Source organism: Rhineura floridana, chromosome 6 (assembly GCF_030035675.1).
Source record: "Rhineura floridana isolate rRhiFlo1 chromosome 6, rRhiFlo1.hap2, whole genome shotgun sequence".
NCBI lineage: Eukaryota > Metazoa > Chordata > Lepidosauria > Squamata > Rhineuridae > Rhineura > Rhineura floridana.
In genome coordinates, this window is record NC_084485.1 from 74,817,188 (window position 1) to 74,838,348 (window position 21,161).

Here is a 21,161-nt window from a genome sequence, read left to right on the forward strand (position 1 = left end):
GGAAGAAGGGGATTGGAGGGGGAGGAAAAGGGCAAGAGGGAGGGGATATGAGGGAGGAGAAGGGAGGGTGGGTTTGATCAGTTGCATACTTATTGAGTTCAATGGGATTTATTTCTGTGCAATCATGTTTGAAAATGGAAAGGGACTGCCTTCAAGTCGATCCCGACTTATGGCAACCCTACAAATAGGGTTTTCATGGTAAACGGTATTCAGAGGTGGTTTTACCATTGCCTTCCTCTAAGGCTGAGAGGCAGTGATTGGCCCAAGGTCACCCAGTGAGCTTCAAGGCTGTGTGGGGATTTGAACCCTGGTCTACCAGGTCATAGTCCAACACTGACCTGGGAGAGGGAAGGAGATTGGGTGGGTGGGCACTGGGCAGAGGGGAAGCCCCTTTCCTTTCCAAAAGGAAAACATTGTGAACAGTATCATTGCTTTTCAGCGTTTTCCCTACCTTTTTATTCTATAGTAGGCACATGTAGCCTCGCACTCTAAACCAAAGCTGTCCCTGGCCACATCCACACCAGATCTTTATTTCACTTTGGACAGTCATGACTTCTCTCAAAGAATCCTGGGAAGTGTAGCTAGTGAAGGGTGCTGAGAGTTGCTAGGAGATGCCCTGTTCCCTTCACAGAGCTTAAATCAGAGTGGCTGACTGTTAAACCACTCTGGCCACTGGAGCTCTCTCAGGGGAATAGGAGTCTCCTCTCAGCACCCTTCACAAACTACGCTTCCCAGGATTCTCTGAGGGAAGCCATGACTGTCTCAAGTGAAATCAAAGTCTTGTGTGGGTGTGACCCCCTGATTAGGCAAGGCAAGCAGCTGTGAGTCTGACTTTTAGAACTCTGACAGGTGTTTCTTACTGAGCATGCCCGACATTATCATTCAGTTGAATGCAAAATTTCTTAAATTAATTAAAAATCAGCCAGGCATTTTTTAAACTTTTAAACTGCAGAAGATGAAGGTCAGAGTTTGGGGCAAGGTCTGTAATGGGATTACAGGTACTCTGTGAACATGGCTGAATTTTAATGAATTTCAACAAATTATGAGAACTCTGACAGAAAAAAGTCCAAAAGGGCTCTGGGGTTTTTAAATTTCTTTTTATACTTTGAACTCTCTATTCTCTCTGACTGTTTTGTGTATCACCATGAAAATTGAGAGGGTTGTTAAGCAAGCATTTCTGAGTTCAGGACTATTAAGTTTTGTAAGGTTTTGTTTTGAAATGAGCTTATGGGAAGCATCAGAATGGCATGCGGGTTATTTTCAATTTAATATTGAAGAATGTGAAGAATCCACACTGGCTATAGTATACAGCCACTCTCATGGTTGTATAATCAGTGCTTTGCTTTTTCAAAGTGACTCTGATATTGACAAGGTTTAATATGCCTAGAAAACCTGGTCTGAAAGGGGGCATATCAGGAACACCTCTCTGGCAAGATCACTTTGCAAAGAAGTTCTTTCTCTGGATTGTGCTTTGAGCAGCAGATGCAAAGTGCTGTTAGAATCTCCCTTTTCTACAGCAAATCTTTAGTGGCTGGAGTCTCTGAATAGCTGCGAACTTCAGGAGATAGAATAATAGCTTGGGAGGATTTTTCTTGGGACTCTGGCAGGGGGTGAAAGGGTTAAACTCATTTCCCTGGGTCCTGATGCTATGTACTCCCGCAAATACATCATGGACACATCTGCGTCATACCTTTTGAAAAGTGTGCATTCATGTGCAGTTTGGCCCTTGGTCTTGTGCAGGCTCAGCAGAACGGCAGCACAAGAGCTGGCTGGGTTTTGACCTGTTGAGGCTAGAGATTCTCAAATGCTTATTTCTAAGGTATACTGGGTGCTTCTTGTTTCAGAACAGGATGAGGACACAGGAAGCTTTAACAAAAATTTAATGGCGCCAGTTGTTGTTTTTTTGTTGTTTGCAACTTGTGGGGTGGTTAGAATGTTTGCAACAGAGTTCTATAGTGATATGAGTCATGTATTTAGTTTCATTCTCTGCTGCTTCCCCCCCCCCAAAAAAAAGGATTGGTTTGGTGCAAGGCATTTGTTTGATTTCTCAACAATGCCTGAGGACTGTGTTTTTAGATTCAATGCAGTGTTAACGTTTGTATAAACAGATGCATCTCTTAGGACATCAAGATATCAGTGGTTCTTGAAAGAGATCCTGTCCTTAACAAGTGTCTAGCCTGTCTTGCAATCGATTATCCTGATGGGAGCAAGGCGACACCATCATGGTTTGCCACCTATTGATAATTTTGTTTTATTCACATGGATATCCTGGTGAAATCTGCCATAGAACAGAATACCCCATGGCTGTGTTCTCATGTCATGATGAACCATAAGCCACAATGTACTGTACACAAGTGAATTGCACTCACTCCCCTCCTCCCCAGTAACTTTGGGAGGAAACAAGGCATGATCCCTGGCTTATCATTAAGTCTGAACCAGAGATATTGATATGTTTCACTCTTAACAAACCGTGATTGGTAAGCCAAGAACCTGGGCTACAGACAGTTGTTTGTTGTGAATGAAACAAACCACGATTCCTGGTTCCAGTCCTGTTTCCTTCCAATCCTAGCAGGGAGGAGTATAGTGGATATTTTCGTGTGCCGTAAGCCATGGTTCATGGCTTACCATGATGTGTGAACATGGCCGTTACCTTACTGAACGGACAGTTGTATAGTGTTCCCTTTGAACTACCGTCACTACTGAATGTACCCTGTAATGTACCTTCCACCTCACCTCCTGATGGGAAGAGTGAACTCTCCTCATGAGAGAGTTAGACCCAAAAATGCTAAAGGGAGGGGAAAAGGGAATGAATGGGTTCCTTCAATGAAATATTTGCTTAACATACAGTGCCCTGCAAAGTAATCGGACTCCTGACCAATGCGTTCATATTACTGAATTGCAAATGATACTTTATAATTTCATTCTGTATGATATTTTATTTTGAAACACTGAAACTCAAAATCAATTATTGTAAGCTGACATAGGTTTTATGTTGGGAAATGTTTGTAAGAAACATAAAAAACTGAAACATGTTGTTTGCATAAGTATTCAACCCCCACACATTAATATTTGGCAGAGCCACCTTTCGCTGCAATAACAGCTTTAAGTCTTTTGGGGTAGGTGTGTACCACCTTTGCACAAAGCGTTGGAGGGATTTTGGCCCATTCTTGGCAAATTCACTCCAGGTCATTCAAGGTGGTTGGACTTCACTTGTGGACTGCAATTTTCAAAGAGCGCCACAGATTCTCAGTGGGATTGAGATCAGGACTTTGACTGGGCCACCATAGGACATTCACCTTTTTGTTCTTGAGCCACTCCAGTGTTGCTTTGGCCTTATGCTTGGGATCATTGTCCTGCTGAAAAGTGAATTTCCTCCTAAGCTTCAGTTTTTTAGTGGACTGAAGGAAGTTCTCTTGTAGTATTTCCCTGTATTTTGCTCCATCCATTCTTCCTTCGATTTTAACAATATGCCCAGTCCCTCCTGATGGGAAGCATCTCCACAGCATGATGCTGCCACCACCATACTTCACTATAGGGATGGTATGTCTTGAGGCATGGACATGAGTTCTTTGAGTTTTGGCCCAAAAGCTATCTTGGTCTCATCTGACCACAAAACCTTTTCCCACATTGCAGCTGGGGCACTCTCATGCTTTCTGGCAAACTCCAGATGTGCTTTCAGTTGGTACTTTTTGAGTATTGGCTTCATTCTTGCCACCCTCCTGTACAGGCCAGTGTTATGCAGAGCTCTTGATATGGTTGACTGGTGCACCATTACTCCACTCCCAGCCACTGAACTCTGTAGCTCCTTCAAAGTGATTGTTGGCCTCTCTGTGGCTTCTGTCACAAGTCTCCTTCTTGTTCAAGCGCTGAGTTTTGAGGGATGGCCTTTTCTTGGCAGTGCCTGGGTGGTGTGATGCAGCTTCCACTTCCTGATATTGATCCAACTGTGCTCCCTGGGAAATCCAAACAGTTATATTATTTTGTACCCTTTTTCTAATCTATGCATTTGTATTACATTATCTCTCACTTCTATAGAATGCTCTTTGGTCTTAATTTTCCTCCAGATCCACAGCCTTACCAATGATCCTTCAACAGTGGGGTTTCTGTCCTGACAATGTGACAGCAACTTTAATGGTTCACAGGTGGAGGCCAATAGTAAGGTAACTGTGTCCTCAATAGGACAATTTCTTTCATCTGTGGGAGCTTCCACAGCATACAGGTTGGATACTTATGCAAGCAACATGTTTCAGTTTTTTAGGTTTCTTACAAACATTTCCTAACATAAATGTAACCTTACAATAATTGATTTTGAGTTCCAGTGTTTCCAAATAAAATATCATACTGAATGAAATTACAATGTACCATTTGTAATTCAGTAATATGAGAGCATTGGTCAGGGGTCTGATTACTTTTGCAAGGCACTATATATACTGCTCTTTGTTTTGATCATCAGTAAGGAGAACAGGAGAAGAACATGACCACACCTGATACACTGCTTTACAGCCTACTAAAACTTCACAGTTCATTTGATCATCACAAAACCCAGAAATCAGTAACCGAGGAATCTGTAATGAACAGCATAAAATATATTTACACATATTAATGAAGAACCCAGACTTTACTTTTTATGTGTCATGATTTAAACTTATCATTCAAGAATTATTGCCCTCAAAGCAGATGTCAATATGTTTGTTGGCTTCTGTTATTGTTGCTTTGATTCGTATGTTTGATTATTATTGGCTGTTATGTGTAAAGTCTGATGAAAGGATGTGTAATTAAAAAGAAAGAAAGAAAAAGCAAAACCTGGACATTTATGGGTGTGAGTGGTTGATGAAAATGAGAGATTGTGATGGTGGTTATGTGGGTAGAAGGTTTTTGAGAGCTTGATTTATGTTTAATAAGTGATTTACATGCCTATTTGTAGAATTTTATATTGATATTGTTACATATATGGATATCCATGTACTTGGCATTTATTTTTTCTGAAATTGTTGAAATTGTACACTTACAAACCTGGATTTTCTGATGTATACCACTTCCAAGATCTATTTCATGGTGAGTGGTCTATAAATGACAACAATAATAATAAACATTTCCATGACACTTCCTGTTTTCATACTGTGATGCAGTTATTGATAACCTTGAAAGACAGCTGCAAAGGACTGCTTACCTTCTTCAAAATGTAAACATGGCTTACAGATAACAGTTTGGGAAACAATGTAACAACCAGCCACATGGTGTTACAGTTTTAACCACATTGCTGGTTCACTGGAAATCTGATGCTCGCAGATTTGGTGGCTAAAAAGAGACTTCTCGCAACTTGGCTGAATGTTACAAACGGCCAGGCTTCCTTTGTGGTTGCATATGCACCACAGTTAAATTGCATGTGCACCACAGTTAAATTGCCAAGTGGTAAATACAATTAATTGCATCCACCTAAAGAGCTTGTTGTGGTCATGTTTTAAGTTGTTCAGAGTAAATGTGCATGGGGGAGATTTGATGAGAGACTGCATTTAGTCAGGAGTTAACCTTTCACCTGACTTGCAGACTAATATAAACTCCCACTGGGCAATGTTGAAGCCGACAGTGCCAGTGTGGTCCATAATGTTTGCAAGATTTCAGGAGCGCTGTGCAGTTTTACCTCTCTGCAGCACCCTTTAATAGATAGTGGATTCAGATTGGCAATCTGTGCAGGAAACTTGTGCCCCAATGGCTCTTGCTTCATCAGAGGATCACAAGAAAAAGTCAGATGAAGACACTGCTCCTCTGTTGTAAGAAGTCTTTTAGCAAGATCTGATACATGCTTACTTGGAAGGAATTCCCCCATATTTACTGAAGCTTATTCCCAACAAAGCCTGCCTGCCTTTGACATGCATGGTCTAAAGATGACTTGTAGGCTTCATACCCTTCAGTAACTTGCATTATTGCATTATATTTGTGTGCTACCCTTCCTCTGATGAATTCAAATGGAATTCCCCATATCCTGTAAAATTTAAATCAACCTTAACAAAAATAGAATGCTTGAAAAAAGTTAACGTACATATTTAATAATAATATAGAAATATAATAACAATATCCACATAATAATATACAAAGTATGGCCAAACGCATTTTGACAGATGTGTTCCTCAGTGGCCTTGTAAATGATAAGAATACACTAGACAGGGCAAAAACACAAACATTCAGACATTAAATACACATGGCTGGTGCCTCTGAGTTTCATAAGTCAGTTGTTTAGGAAGGGTACTATAATGCCACTTCCCCTTTTATATTTCTTTCATAAATGGGGGCTGACTTATGAAATGCAGAGGCACCTACCATGAGCATTTAAGGTACAAAGATGGTAGCCCCTCACCCTTGTCCCATCCAAAAGGAAAAGCTCTCTCTCTGTTGTTGTGAGGCAGGGTAGGATGGATAAAACCTGTTTCCTTGCTTCATGTCCTAGCCAAACTGAAAGTTAATGTGACTAGTCTAAAATGTTCATTAATCTAAATGAATAGAGGTGTGCATGCATGTGTTTTTTGAGATGGAAAGTCAAACTGAGTGGAGAGGACAAACATCCTTGCCTTACAGTCTCTGCGCTTGACTGTACTTGTCCAACCAACATTCTTGGCACATATAGCCTTGTCTAACCTAGCTAGCACATAAACCAAACTAATCATTTGGCAGTAGAGTAGATCCAGATCTGGGAGCCCAGATATCTATTGAAAAGCAAACAAAAACAAAAAACAACCCAGCTGGCAGAAGGAGAGAAGCAATAGATGGGGAAGGGTTAAGCACCTCTTTCCCTGCCTTCTCATTTCTTTTCTGCACTCCCCTCCCCCAGCTGTTTCCCCCCAGCTGGAGTTCCTAGCTATTGTTGCCTGCTGTTAGGAGAAAAGCAGTGGGAGGGGAGGGGAGTGCAGGGCAAAGGCAACAGGTGAGGAAAGAATCAATTCCCTCCTCCCAGCATCAGCTTCTCTCTGTCAAATTGCACTCTCCCCATCCCTGCTACTTGGAGGCATCAGATTCCTGATTAGAAGCCTGTGGTTAACTCTCCCTTCTTGGATGACCTGTCTCTCAGGCCTCACACTGGATCTTTGCTGCTTTCAACACTGAAACGAGCATTTAAGACAGAGTAGTTTCCAGACCCAGCTCTCCACCAAATGTCTACGTTTGAGCTGTAATGCAGAGAGGAGGAATAGTTGCAGGAATAATCCTATAAATCAGGGATGAGGAACGTGTGGCTCTCCAGATGTTGATGGACTCCAATTCCCATCAGCCCCAGCCAGCATGGCCAGTGGGCAGGGATGATGGGAGTTGTAGTCCAGCATCATCTAGAGAGCCACAGATATCCCCATTACAGAGCTTCATAGATGTGCCTTCAGTCAATTTCTTGTCTTTCTCCGAGTTTCTTCAGTCCGCAGCAACTCCATTTTCCACTTCAACCCTTTGCTCCTAGAATCATAGGATAGTAGAGTTGGCAGGGGCCTATAAGGCCATCGAGTTCAACCCCGTGCTGAATGTAGGAATCCAAATGAAAGCATACCCGACATATACCCTTCTTCATGGCTGATTATTCAGGCACAAGGCCTCAGAAAGCTTGCATTTTTCTACGTCCTTATGGCCACACCTAGTTTTGAGATGTCTCTTTGCACTCTGTAATGGCTTGTTAGAGCACAGTCAGTCTTCTCTTTTAAAAACAAACAAACCTTACAGTATCTTTCCTTTCCCCTTGCTCCTAGGGACAGGAGTCCAGAATGCCGCACCTTGTCTGCTGCCCATCTTTCCTTGCTACCTTTAACAAAAACGGAACTGAATCTCTGCCAGAGGTGAATCAGGCTGGACAAGCAATAGAAAAAGCTCTACTTAGTTGAGACAGGCAGTGCTTAGCAGCAGTACAACCCAATTTCATCGAACTGAAAGAGACGAGAGCAGCTAAATCCATTGGCAGATTTGCTAGGCTGATTCCGGCCTGTAATTCGGGATTTCTCAAAACCCAAACGTGAGCCAAAATCTGTCATTATTTTTGGGTGGAATTTTTGCTGGAACAGTGAATGTGTGGCAGTTGAAAGCACCCAGATGCAAAAAGGGACAGGGCTCCTGCACCTATAAATAGTTGCGTAGAAGAGGAAAATTCAGCAGATGTAACTTGTCATGCTAATCAGGATTCTGGTGCCTCAGAGTAGTTAATCTTGGGGCCAAACTAGATGCAACCTAGGCTGCAGGTTTTCTGTTACATAAATAGGAACTGCGGGGAAGCCTGAGCAGCTTGGGGGGAGGGGGGAAGAGGGGTGGTTTAAAAAAAAACTCTTTCTCTTCCTGCCTTGGACCCTACAAAAAACACCTCTTGGAAGCTGCAATTTGCCTTTCAAGGGACATTTCCATTGGTGCAATTAAAAGGCATGTTTACTATATCTTTGAATCTTCTGTGTTCTCACCTTTTCTGATGTCTTGTGCTGCCCTCTTGTGTCCACTATATTGAGTAGCAAACGTAAATGTACTGCCTTCCAAGTCAATTCCGACTTATGGTGACCCTACGAATAGGGTTTTCATGGTAAGTGGTATTCAGAAAGGGGTTTACCATTGCCTTCCTCTGAGGCTGAGAGGCAGTGAGTGGCCCAAGGTCACCCAGTGAGCTTCATGGCTGTGTGGGGAATCGAAGCCTGGTCTCCCAAGGTCGTAGTCCAGCACCTTAACCACTACACCACACTTTATACAAAAAAGACATGTCTCAAAGTGACTTGATGAGAGAATAAAATGCAAATAGGTGCAATTTTGAGGTACAGTAAAAAGCAAATTTAAAATGGCACAGAGCACAAAATTCCTCAAACCGCTCATCCAGCAATACAGTAAGAAGGGCATGTCTAACCCCAGCCCACTAAAAGATGAGCACCACAGTAGAGGCAGTGGAAGCTGGTGGCTCTGATGTCAGTGGGGCACTGAATCTGCTCTGAGTTTTAGTCTGAACTTTCAAGGAGCTATCCAAGGTGTCTCCACTGAGTAGCATCTAACTTAAACCCCACCCAGCATGGTCGATAGTTCCGTATGGGCATTGGAGGAACATCTGGAGGGTTCCTCATCCCTGCTGTAGATGGAGCTGCCTATTTTCTTATGCTGTCTATTGTCTCTTCTGCAGAAGACCAGGTGGCCCGGGAGACAGAGGAGGTCTTCCACAGCTATGCTTACTATCGATATCAGCAGGAGCAAGAGCAGACTGGGAGGGATGTGCCAATAGACCCAGAAATAGCTGCAATCCAGCAGGAGCCAAACAGGTAGGAGTGCCACTGATTTGAAACCTGTACCCAGCAGGCACGTCCCATGCCAGTCTGCCTCCACACTCATATCTAACACTGTCATTCATCTCTCGGACAGCACCAACAGCCAGGTGGGCAGGCGCCTGGCCTTCATTGGTGACGACATCAATGCACGGTATGACAGCGAGTTCTCTGAGATGCTGAAGTCGCTGAAGCCATCGAGGGACAACGCCTATGAGTACTTTGTCAAAATAGCCTCCAGGTAGGACAGGCAGAGAGCTCCCCGGCCTCTGCTTTCCCCTCCCAAAACTCTAAGTGAGAGGCTGGATTTAACTGAGATTTTGAACACCGCATAGATACGTTTTATGGGCTTGGGGCATAGAAATGAATAAAATAAAATTTTAAAAATGGGGACCCATTTCCCCAAGCGTTTAGCAGATCACCCATCGCTGCAAAGTTGTTGTGCAAAGCTGTTAATTTGCACCCCACCCTTTCATCTCTTGTTTTCCTCTGAGTCTTCAGCCAACGGATAGCTGCTGTGCTTTTTGCCAGATATCTGCAATTTGCAGGGTGTTGGCCACTGTCTTGGTTCCAGAATCCATTTCCTGTTTTAATGCTGTTCCTGTTTGCATTACATATGTTTTGATATATTTATAAACCCGTTATTTGTATACCTGTTTTGTACCACTGCTGGTCTCAGAGTGGGCACACTGCAGATATAAAAGCAACAACATAATTAAGTGCATTACAAAAATAAATAAATCATCAAACCAACAGTCATATATTCAGTTCCTATCAATCATACAAGAGCAGACAAGATTATAATTACAGCATTAACTAGGCAGCCACAATTCATTTCCCTAGACTAGGGACGGGCCATTCGCTCCTTCATTGTGCTTTCTACAGTAGCCAGAAATATGCCTCTGGGACACTCACAAGCAGGGACCCACAAAGTTTGAGTGGCGGTGGTAGCCAACCAAGATTTGTGCTTACCACTGACCATGTCCCTCTCCCAGAGGCAGAAAGATGTGGTCTTGCCTGTGACGTGTGTGCTGGAGGTGCTGAGTGTTTGGAGGTGCTCTGCCGTGGTGGTTAGGTTGGCTGGGGTTGTTGTGTGCACTGCGCCTTTTAAAGGCTTGGTATAAAGTATGTTCCCCACCCTTCTGCTCTCTCCCAAGGGTGGGAAAGGTGGATGGCCCTTGCACCAAGCCTCATTTCAAAGACTCTCCATGGCTCAATGGAAGGTCAGCAAGATTCCTTGTTTTTCCCCCAGCTCTGGGGAAGAAAGGCAGATCTCACCAGAATAAAAAAACTCACTGATGATGATGAGCTAGCAGACAATTTGTGAACTCCTGCAAGCAAAACCTGGAGGCAGCAGCCCTCTCCTCTTGTCTGCCCACAAAGCATCTGGCTTTCTGGGTGTGCTGCTGCTGAAGGTGGGAGGTCCTATTTGCCTGTCATGGAGAATAATAAAACATATTTGATTCCCATTGGAAGCTGCTTCAGAGATGCATTGTCCTAAGAAAAGGACATTATTAATGTTTTTTAAGATGTTTTGTTTTAATATGTTTTGAAGTCTTGTTTTTAAGATGTTTTAGTGTGTTTTTAGTGTTTGCTGCCCTGGGCTCCTTCTGGGAGGAAGGGCGGGATATAAATTTAATCTATAAATAAATAGCAATCAAGTAAAAATGTGCAACTTTCCAGCCAATACTTGTGGTTGCTGCAGACCCTTTCTGTTCTGTGTATGCATGTGCACTCCTTGTGGGGGCAAGGCAGGAGACTTTGCAAAAGCCCTGCCCGGAGCGAACCAAGATCTGGACCCTCCTGACTCTTTTGTCTCTTTTGTCTTGTCTTCTACAAAGTGAGAAGCCAACCACTTCCATCCTCCCATGTTTTCTGAAAGATAATGGGGAAGTGGGAAGACTACCATTGCTAGTCCGGCGGCAAGTGGCTTTGTGGAGCCCTGAGCTTGTCCATGGTGGTGAATAGTGGTGGGTCAGGTGAATCCATCATAATTCCTTTCTTTCTGCTGACTAACCCACAGCACATATGTACTTGTATGTGGGCACACCCTTACCCACTCCTTGTTCCCTGTGAATGTTGTTTAACTGTTTCTTCTGTCCTTTCTTCCTGCTTTCCCCTCCTTGGGAAGTCAAGCTGCATTGTTACCGCTTTACCTCCTTGAGGTGGTCAGTTTACTGCAACCAGGTAAATTAACCTAAGATGCTTTCTCTTCCATCCATTTCACTGGTGATGTATATATGAACTCTCCCCATTCCATACTATGCCTGCTGAAAGTCTTGCAACGGCACACAAATCTACGAGGTTACTTAATGCAGTCATGCAACTGAGTTAGAATTTTGCATTTCCCCTTATAATTCTGATTTAAAAAAAGAAAAACAAATTAAAAATTGGGTGTTGTAAAAAATTTATTCTGCCAGTCAGCCAGAGAGGTTCTCCGAGCACCTAACAATCAAGTTGAAATGCAAGTAAAATTCAATAAATTATCAAAATGCAATGATAACCAGTAGAGCCAAATTGACTGGATGGGCCTCTGGACATGCAGCAGAATGATGTGGTATTGTTCTGTAGATAGGGCCAGCTCAGAGAAGGCCTTGCCCCTTCCCTCCAAAGACCATGGTACCCAAAACAGAGCTATCTTGAAGATTTAAGAGCCAGGGCAGGCATAAGAAAAGGCATAAGAAAAGGTGTGTTTTGTGTTTGCGTGGATAGAAACTCTCATCTTTCATTGGTTGTCTTTCTTTTTCTTTTGGATGAAAAATCATGGATTAATATAAGTTTTTTTTATTATGTGTAATGTGAGAAATAAATATTTTTAAAAATAATGGAAACATTCTAGCAGGTGTTGCCAAACATGTGATGCCTTAGATTTGTTTCTAAAGTGGACTCTTGTTTTTCCTGTGGCCATGTTGATGGCACTTAAGCTAAAACACAGGGTCAAGTTTATTTGATGGGTTGTAACTGTAAATTTTGGGTACCTCTGGTGTAAATGGCTCCATAGATTGCAACTGAATATAGGAACTACCACAGTTCATCACTTTTTATATTTTTTATAGAATGTGATCTTCTTGTTGTACAACAGATATCCTGTTGTTGTTTTCTATTTAGATGAAATTTCAACATGACTTTTGGGATGGCTTTTGAGCCATGACTTTTGAGGCAGATATCATGATTTTGTAAGGCTTGGTCTGTGCATGCCTCAGAATTTGGGGGAAGACTGGTAATAGAATGACTGTACCATTTGAAGGTGTAAGTGGAGAGTACCGTATTTGGTCTTCCATAGACAAAATGTAAGCATGTATTTTGTTTTGTTTTTTAAAAAAGCACATCAGAGGATTAGGCTGTATCCTAGCTAACTGCATGTTGTAAAAATGCAAGAGCATTATTTATTTAGCAAGGGAGCAGACAGAAACAAAACTATCCTTGCTGAGGAAAATCCATGTTTAAAATTTGTGGTTTACCTTAGGCTGCAATCCAATAAACACTAACCTGGACGTAAGTCCCCTTGAACCCAATTTATATTTATTTATTTATTTACAAAAATATTTGTATACCACTATTTTGTTAAAAGCATCAAAGTGGTTTACAACACATTAAACACACACACATGCAATGGAGATTACTTCTGAGTAGATGTGTATTGGATTGAAGCCTAAGCTGATTTTTTTTATTCCAGAGTTTACCAATTCAGCGTTCTGAACACATGTTAAAGGAATGGCCAAATAAAATAAACAAGTTTATTTGGAATGGGAAGAGGGCACAAATCCTGGAAAGAAGGAAGTCTAAATGTTCCTAATATATGATGTTGTTGTGAAGCAGGAATCTACAATAGATGATTCAGTGGTTTAGAAATGAAAACAAATATTTCAGAGCCCTGGACGAATCAGTAGAAAAAAATAAATTAAGAAATATACTTTGAATATTAAATATAAATAATTCAAGAGAAGTATTACATAAAACACAGCTCTATAAATGATATTTGTTTGAAAACATGGGATTGATGTTAATGTAACACCAGGAATCTCTCCAATAGTACCTGTCCTAGTTGATGAAAAATTTAATCCAGAAGGAAGACTGGGAAAATAAGTCAAAGATAAATGATAACTAGGGAGTTAAAGTTTGAAAAATTATTAATGAAAAATAAGAGCTGGAATAGTTCACCAGAATAGACATTATCCAACTTTCAGACTCTGTTAAGGAATGAACACGCTCATTATGCATTTAAATGGAATCAAGATTTACAACAAAATATATCTGAAGAAGTTTGGATTTTTTATTTTTTTAAGGCATCCACTTTTTCGATTGCCACCAATTCTAAAGAAAATTATATTAGATGGCCCTTCAGTGGTACTGGATACCTTGGAAGTAGCATAATATGAGAAAAAGAAGAGAGAGTAGATGTTGGCATTATGGGACGGAGAGAGAGAGATTCCATCCACCTATGATGGAAATGTAAAAGAGCAAAAACTAAAAAAATATTTAAATCTCTTAGATTAATAATATGAAAATAGATGTGTAAATTTGCAGATTTTATTTATTTAACAGATTTATGTATCACTTGATTGTTAGAAAAACCTAAGCGGTTTACAAGAAACATTAAAACTATCAATAAAACTGTTAAAAACAAGCATATTTTAAGCAGGTGCTGAAAAGAATATTGTGAAGGCCTAATGTCAATAGGCAGGGAGTTCCAAAGTGTAGGTGCTGCCACACTAAAAGAACCATTATTTTAAAATGAGGAACGAATATTATGTGGGACCTGTAACAGTGCCGCTGATCAGAGCAGTTGATCAAAAACTAAAAACTCAACCACCTCCAGTCTAAAATAAAATAATACAGGCCTTTCTACTGTCTCAGACCTCTTTCACTTCTTTCTGCATTATATACCTGAAGAAACTCCTCTCCCAATATCTCCTGCCCCAGGCCTTAAGATCTGTGTAGGAGGCCCTAATTGTGGTCCTGCCTGTGATGTTAGTACATTATGTGTTGACTCAGGACAAGGCCTTCTCTGCTGTGGCATCCCAGTTGTGTAACTTCCTTCTTTTAGAAATACAACTGATCTCTTCATGACCAGCTTTTTGTAGCCAAGCAAAGATGTTTATGCTCCGTCAGGCATTTGGGGAGAAGTGAGATGAAAATTCTTCTTCGTCACAACTATAAGAGATACAGTTTTATGGTCTGTTGTTTTTTTATATGTGCTGTGTTACTGTATTTATTACTTGCTATACACAGACCTGGGATCCCTTTGGGGTGAAGGATGGTTTAGAAATAGAATGAATGAATGAATGCCTGAGTCTCACTTCTAGAGGAGTTGCAACCCATGAGAAGCCCATATGGCCTCTCATCCAGGAGTATCTGACCAGTATCGGAATAGAAAGTGTCTAAATTTTAATAGCTGGTGCCTAGGAAGAATAGCTGAAACACTTTGTTAGTGGTCATGGTGAAGGCATATGCATGGCCTCTTTCTACCTTGGTAATATAAAATGGAAATGGACTGCCTTCAAGTTGATCCCGACTTATGGCTACCCTATGAATAGGGTTTTCATGGTAAGCAGTATTCAGAGGGGGTTTACCATTGCCTCCCTCTGAAGCCACTCCTCCCCAGCTGGCTAGGGCCTGCTCAGCTTGCCACAGCTGCACAAGCCAGCCCCTTCCTTGTCCGCAACTGCCAGCTGGGGGGCAACTGGGCTCCTTTGGACTATGCAGCTTGCCCACGGCTGCACAGGTAGCAGGGCACGTAATCCCTGAGCCCCTCACTGTGGGGGTGATCCTGGGCCTTGACGCCCAGGAGACATGAGTGGGGATTTGAACTCACAGACTCTGGACTCCCAGCCAGGCTCTCCTCCCCACTGAGCTATACCAGCTGTCGGTAATATAAAAGCTTGTTAAATATGCTTTGTGGCAGCTTAAGTGCTCAGAGAAAGAGGCTAGCATACTATGGAAAGCCTGGGTGTTGGAGAGATGCTTTAAAGCTGCAAGTGGACTGTGAACAAACAGTGCTTCAGTAGAGGGCAGCAAAGGGCTAGACATAAAAGGCAGGCCAAAGTTTTTTAAAACATTGTATCTTCCACAGTTTGTTTGACAGCGGCATAAACTGGGGTCGTGTGATCGCACTGCTGGGCTTTGGTTACAGAATGGCAATCCATGTATACCAGCAGGGGTTGCCTGGCTTCCTAAGGAGAATTGCCCGCTACATGGCCGACTTTGTGCTTCGCAATCACATTGCCCAGTGGATTGCCCAGCAGGGAGGATGGGTAAGTGAACCTGAGAGCCATCTGCATTTCTTTTAACATGAAGGTATGCTAGCTCTGATCTGGAGTGGGCAGCAGCAGCCAGTATGGTAGGGGGGTGCTGTGTCATTGCCCTCCCAACAGCAGTGTTGCTGCTGCCTGCCAGGATGGGGCAGGGCAGTGGCGAGGTCGGGGCTGAAGAAGCACGCTGGAGGCTGGACACTGCCAAAAGGAGGGCAGTGTCAGGGCACTGCCCCCCCCCACACCAACCGCTTCTTGGGGTGGGGGTGGGGGGCCAGCGTGACATTTTCTCCTTTGCCTCTAGACTTAAAGGCTACAACAGCAGCTCTGGTGCTTTCTGCTGGGCTTGTAGGAAGCTGCCTAACAGCAGTTTTTCAGGGTCTCAAGCAAAAGGAGGCATTTCCCATAGCTCCCTGATCCTTCCACCTTAAGATGCTGAGGATTGAACCTGGGACCTTCTGCATGCAAAGCATGTGCTCCGCCACTATGTTCTCTGCCCCAGTTACTTTTTATGGCTCTTTCTCTGGTGGTCCAGTTGGCACTTGCACCACCTTTGTCACCATTGGGGAGCAGGACGGACACCTGACCCTGCTCCCACTCTCCTCTCTCCTCAACTGCCGCCTCTTTACTTGAAGCTTCTTGGCTCCACTCTCCACATGCACATTATGGGTGGTATTCAACGTAGTTAAAGTTCCATCGCGCAAGGATTTCTCCTTGCGCGATGGAATTATCTTCCCCCCTGTGTGCCCCTAAGTCTGTTCTGGGGTTCCTCAATGTTCCAGAGTAGGTTGGGGGATGGCATGGAGCACACACAGGGGGAGGAAACAGGGGAAATCCCCTAACGCTATCTCAAATAGTTCATTGAATACAGCCCTATGTCTTTGGCTGCTTCACGGGTCCCGCAGCAGAAGCAAGCCCTCTATCTGAAGGCATTTGAAGCCCACTTTACTTTTTTCCTACTTAGGAACTAGGAAAACATGTGACAATCAGATATGTATGTAATTTATTTATACAATAGGATGTGGATTCACAGAGTGCATACAGTGGGTGTATAAGCAGCAAACACCCATATGTGGTTGATGGAGAATACAATTACGGGTTTCATGACTTTAAGCCCTTATTAAGTTTGAAAGGCATGAATGGATGCCTGCATCTAGAGTAGCCTTCTGCACCTCTCAGATGTTTTGGACTCTAGCTCCCATCACAAGCATGGTCATGATGGGAGCTGGAGTCCGACACATCTGAAAGGCATCTGGTTGATGAAGGCTGATCTAGAGACTAATGTAAATGTGAGTTTTGGATTTCTTAATACACATGACTACCTCTGAGGGGAAAAATGCATGGAGGTGATATTCTTCTCTCATGGTAGTTATGACACCACATTTTTGCTGATCTTCAGATACTGGTGTGCCTTCCTGGAATGTGCCCTTTCTTTTGGAGAGGCGGAGAAAATATATATTCTGAGAAACAGCCGTGCTTGACCTGGAATGAGTTCTCCAACAATTTGATATGTAACAGTACTTTTCTCTCCTCTAGGTGGCAGCGCTGGACTTAAGCAATGTTTACTGGAAGTATGTGGTGGCAGTGGCAGCTGTGATTTTGTTGGGCCACTTTGTGGTACGGCGTTTCTTCAGCCAGTGACAGGGAAGGAAATGGCTGCTGGCCATTTGCATCCTAGCCATTGACTCACTCCTTGAAGAAAAGGAGGATTCAGGAAACAACCAAAGGAAACCAGATGGTGCTTATCAATGTGTATTCCAATATGACATCTGTTTATTGACCATCCACATGGAGATTTCAGAACCTGGAAATCTACAGCATAGTATTGAAAAGGAAGGGTAGAAATGAATGTGGGACAGGATTTATTACTTCAAGAGACCATGGGGGTCAGTGAGAAACATCAAGACAGGGGCATTCACAGTGTTGTGTGAGAAAAAAGGGATGCAGTTTCCTCCCCAAAATCTCTAAGAAGGGCAAATCCTTTTCCAGAACATTCTCAGGGCCTTGGTGATCTAACCTTTTGCTTTTTCATCCCTGTGAAAAGCAGAAGAGTGAGCAGCTTGTGGTACCTTTGCTTGCTCCATGCATATGTACTTGGATCAATTCTTCCACCGTATGCTGTTCTAAGTGCTGAAATAATCATGTGGTTGATTTGGAGAACATGTAGATCTGTTCCTGGATCATCATCGTCATGATTAGCTCCTCCTAAGATCTGTAGATGTACACCTAAACATAGCATATTCCAGAGGAGGGGGCGGGAATATCATGTCTACAATATTTCATTAGATGTGGACCTCTCTTTCATTCACCTGATTATTTCCTAGGCCAGACATAGAGCTCTGTACCCATTAGTGGATCTCTTTCATCTCCTCACTTGTTTTTAACTTAGCTACAGTGATTCTTCTCTGTCAGTGGCGAGCAAAGATTTGAATAAGGCCTTGCTTCTCTTCCATTAATGCAAAGAATCTTGCTCTGTTCCCTGCGTGTTAGCGTTCACTGAACAGGAACAGGTAGTGTGTTTGTGGAGTAGAGTTGTTTCTCGTATAATTCTTTACCCTTTTGACAATCAATAGCCAAAAGTTAAATTTCTCTTAGACAAATGATGGTCAAAAAGTTTACACATGCATTGGAACTTCTGTTTTCCCCTAAGACAGGGATGGGGAACATGTGGCCCTCCAGATGTTGTTGGACTCAAACTCCCATCGGCCCAAGCCAATGTAGGCAGTAGTCCACATGGTGGGTACTGTACTCCAGCCACATCTGGAGGGTCACAGGTTCTCCAGTCTTGCCCTAAGAGAGATGATCCAGCCAAGTTAAGCACATTTTAAGGCTGCCGTCCTATATTCACAAAGCAAGTTGGTCTCCTCGAAATTTGTGATACTTGTTTCTGAGTAAACATGCAGAAAATCGGGACTGCATTACCAACTGATTTTGGTGTGAAAGTTGAGCGTATGCTTCTCTTTCCACTGAAATTGATGGGATTTAGAAGTGCCTGGCTGGAGTTCTTCTGGGCTCCAAGCACAGTAACTTGAGCAGCAGGGGCTGCCAAGTGTGCATTGCTGAAGCTTGATTTTTGAAGGCCCTCTTGTTTTTTTAAAAAAACCCAAATCTATCCAAATTGCTTCCTTAACTCTTATGGAATATATTTTTGTATAGTCTTTAATCTGGGATAAAACTACAATGATTACAGTGAAGCCATGATTTTCAACACACAGCTGTATGTGTGCAGACATTCACACAGATGAATTATTTTCTCTTCCTTTACATTTTTTTCTTTTACAAAGCTGTACGTCAAAAGTCAGACCTACTTCATAACTTTTTCATCTCTCTCTCTCTCTCTCTCTCTCTCTCTCCCCCCCTCTCCCTCTCTCCAAATGTTCTTAAGAAAAAAGACTTGAAAGCAATGCATGCATTTTTTTGTAAATTGTTGGTTTTCTGTGTTCATTTTAAAAGTCTGTGCATGCCAGCAGTATTTGTTTTGCTTAAAGTATTTAATTTGGCTAACAATATATGAATTTGGTCATGGTCTTAAAATGATTTTTATGGGTCTTGATGCCCCGTATTTCATTCCTGTCCTGTGCAACCTTACTTTGAATTAAGTCTTATTTTGTTTCCAGGGATCAGGAATCTGTAGTCCATTAACATCTGGAGGGCCACAACTCCCATCTTTCTGATCATTGGCTATACGGGCTGGGGCTGATGGGAGTTGTAGCCCAACAACAAGGGTGAGCCACCCTTGGAACAAAGCCATTTGCAGAAACTTCATATGAGTTTATAGGGCTCTTAGAGTTCAAGTGGACTATGTGGCATACCTAGTCCATACCTGATCCGTATCTCTTAACCTAAAAAAGGTTATGCTATGCAAACAGTTCGGCTGGTAGATGTAGCTGGTAGATGTTATGAGTTCTTAAGGCGGCTGTGAAGATAACGTTCCTAATTCGTAAAGCATGTCTGAAGAAATCTCATGAGCACACCTGAGAGTCATTGCCAGGGAGTAAATTTTCAGCAGCCTCTTCAGAGCTTTGCACCTCCCACTCATGTGTACGTGAAAAATCATACAAAATAAGTTCATGTATTCAAATCTGCATAATTCACTCTAGTTGCCTCAGGCAGCAAAATGTCTTGGGCCACCCCTGGACCTGCTGTTACGCATTAGCAATAAATACTTTAGGTCTTCCGCACTGCATCTTTTTCTAGAGGCTACCACTAGCTTTGCTTGTATTAATTAATGCTGGCTGTGGACATCTGTGAATGCTTTGTTGCTGAGCGTGCCCCTTACAGCACCTCCAACACCACACCCCCACAGCTGGGTGCTACAGGGAAGATCAGAGGTAGTGAACAATCGTCTTTCAGAAAAAATTGTCTCCCATTACTGATCTTATTGATGAACTCCTGATAAGCTTCCAAGGAATCTCAGGATTTCCTATGCACGCATTGACAACCAAATTGGAGGATCCTACTACCATAGTCCTGAGAGTAGACAAATCTCTATAGGAAAAGGAGGGGTAGGAGAGACTTCCTCTATAGTGCCTTGAGCCCATTAAGGGCTGGTTTTGTTCCCAGAGAGGACCTAATGGCAATCATGCAAAGGCAATTAAAGGAAATAAAAATGTTTGTGCTGGGATAGGAAGATTTTGTGATACCCCATAGCTGTACAGCACGGGTGAGCAACCTGGGGGCAGTGAACCCATTTTGTGCATTCCTTGATGCCTGCTGAACCTGCCCATTAACATTCCTGCCTTCTTCACCCTCCCCCTGTGTAGTTTCAGGACAATTGGAAGGGGAAGTATTCTGTTGAATAAAAATTGATTTTTAACTCTTCCCCCCTCCCCTTTGCATGGCTTGCAGGGGGTAGGGAACTTTCCCCAAAAAGTTGTAGGTTTCTGCCTGTGAATGTTTGTATTTAATACTAAAGTCAGAAACGCATCTCTTTCATTTGCTTTACAGAATAGTAGTTATATTGGTATGTAAAAAAAAAAATCCTGTATATACTCACGTGAATGTAACCCCATCAACTTCATGGCAACTTACTTCTGAGTAGATCTGCATAGGATTAGGAATACAAATTGGAGGTAATGATGGGGAAAACTGAAGCAGGGTGCTCTTTATTCCAAATTAGTAAATCGCTTTGGTTTCTGGCTCGCCCGTTATTGGCTCTGCTCTGCCCATGGCCAACATGTAGCCCCTGGCCAATTACCACAAGGAAATATGGCCCTTGACAGAAAAAAGGTTGCCCACCCCCGCTGTACAGGTACATACAGTGCAAAAGGCTCCAGAGCAGGTTTGGAAGTCAGTTTGAATAAAGCTGCAAACCCAGGGAACAAACCAGTCCTGGTACTAGTTGGCCCATACTTTTTACCAAGGTTGTCAACCATTGCTGATGTCACTAACCCAAGCGTTCATGGAGCTATGGGGACGGTAGAATTTCTAGCAGCAAGAGCAACACCTGACAAGTAAGAACAAGTTTATGTACAACAGTGTACAAAGATTTGTGGCAGTCATGCATTTTTAACAAATAGGCTAGGCTCTTCTTAGGCAGAAATCGCTACATGAAATCATGGGAGAAAAAGAACCCACTGAAAACTGGAATTGCTCCAATAAAGCTTTGTATAGCTGTAGAAATTTGTTTTTCCTTATGAAGAATTCCATATAG

The 21,161-nt window shown here is 42.6% G+C and overlaps 1 protein-coding gene across 2 annotated transcripts in view; it reads left to right on the forward strand.

Annotated features, from left to right (window-relative positions):
- Positions 1 to 19,017, forward strand: part of BAK1 (BCL2 antagonist/killer 1) — a 49,153-nt gene extending 30,136 nt beyond the window's left edge. For both annotated transcript variants that reach the window (XM_061632418.1, XM_061632416.1), the window contains 4 exons: positions 9,119 to 9,254; positions 9,355 to 9,498; positions 15,331 to 15,511; positions 17,045 to 19,017. In XM_061632418.1, coding sequence (XP_061488402.1) covers positions 9,119 to 9,254; positions 9,355 to 9,498; positions 15,331 to 15,511; positions 17,045 to 17,149 — 566 coding nt within the window. In that variant the 3' untranslated portion in view covers positions 17,150 to 19,017. The remainder of the gene's footprint in view (positions 1 to 9,118; positions 9,255 to 9,354; positions 9,499 to 15,330; positions 15,512 to 17,044) is intronic.
- Positions 19,018 to 21,161: the final 2,144 nt, after the last annotated feature.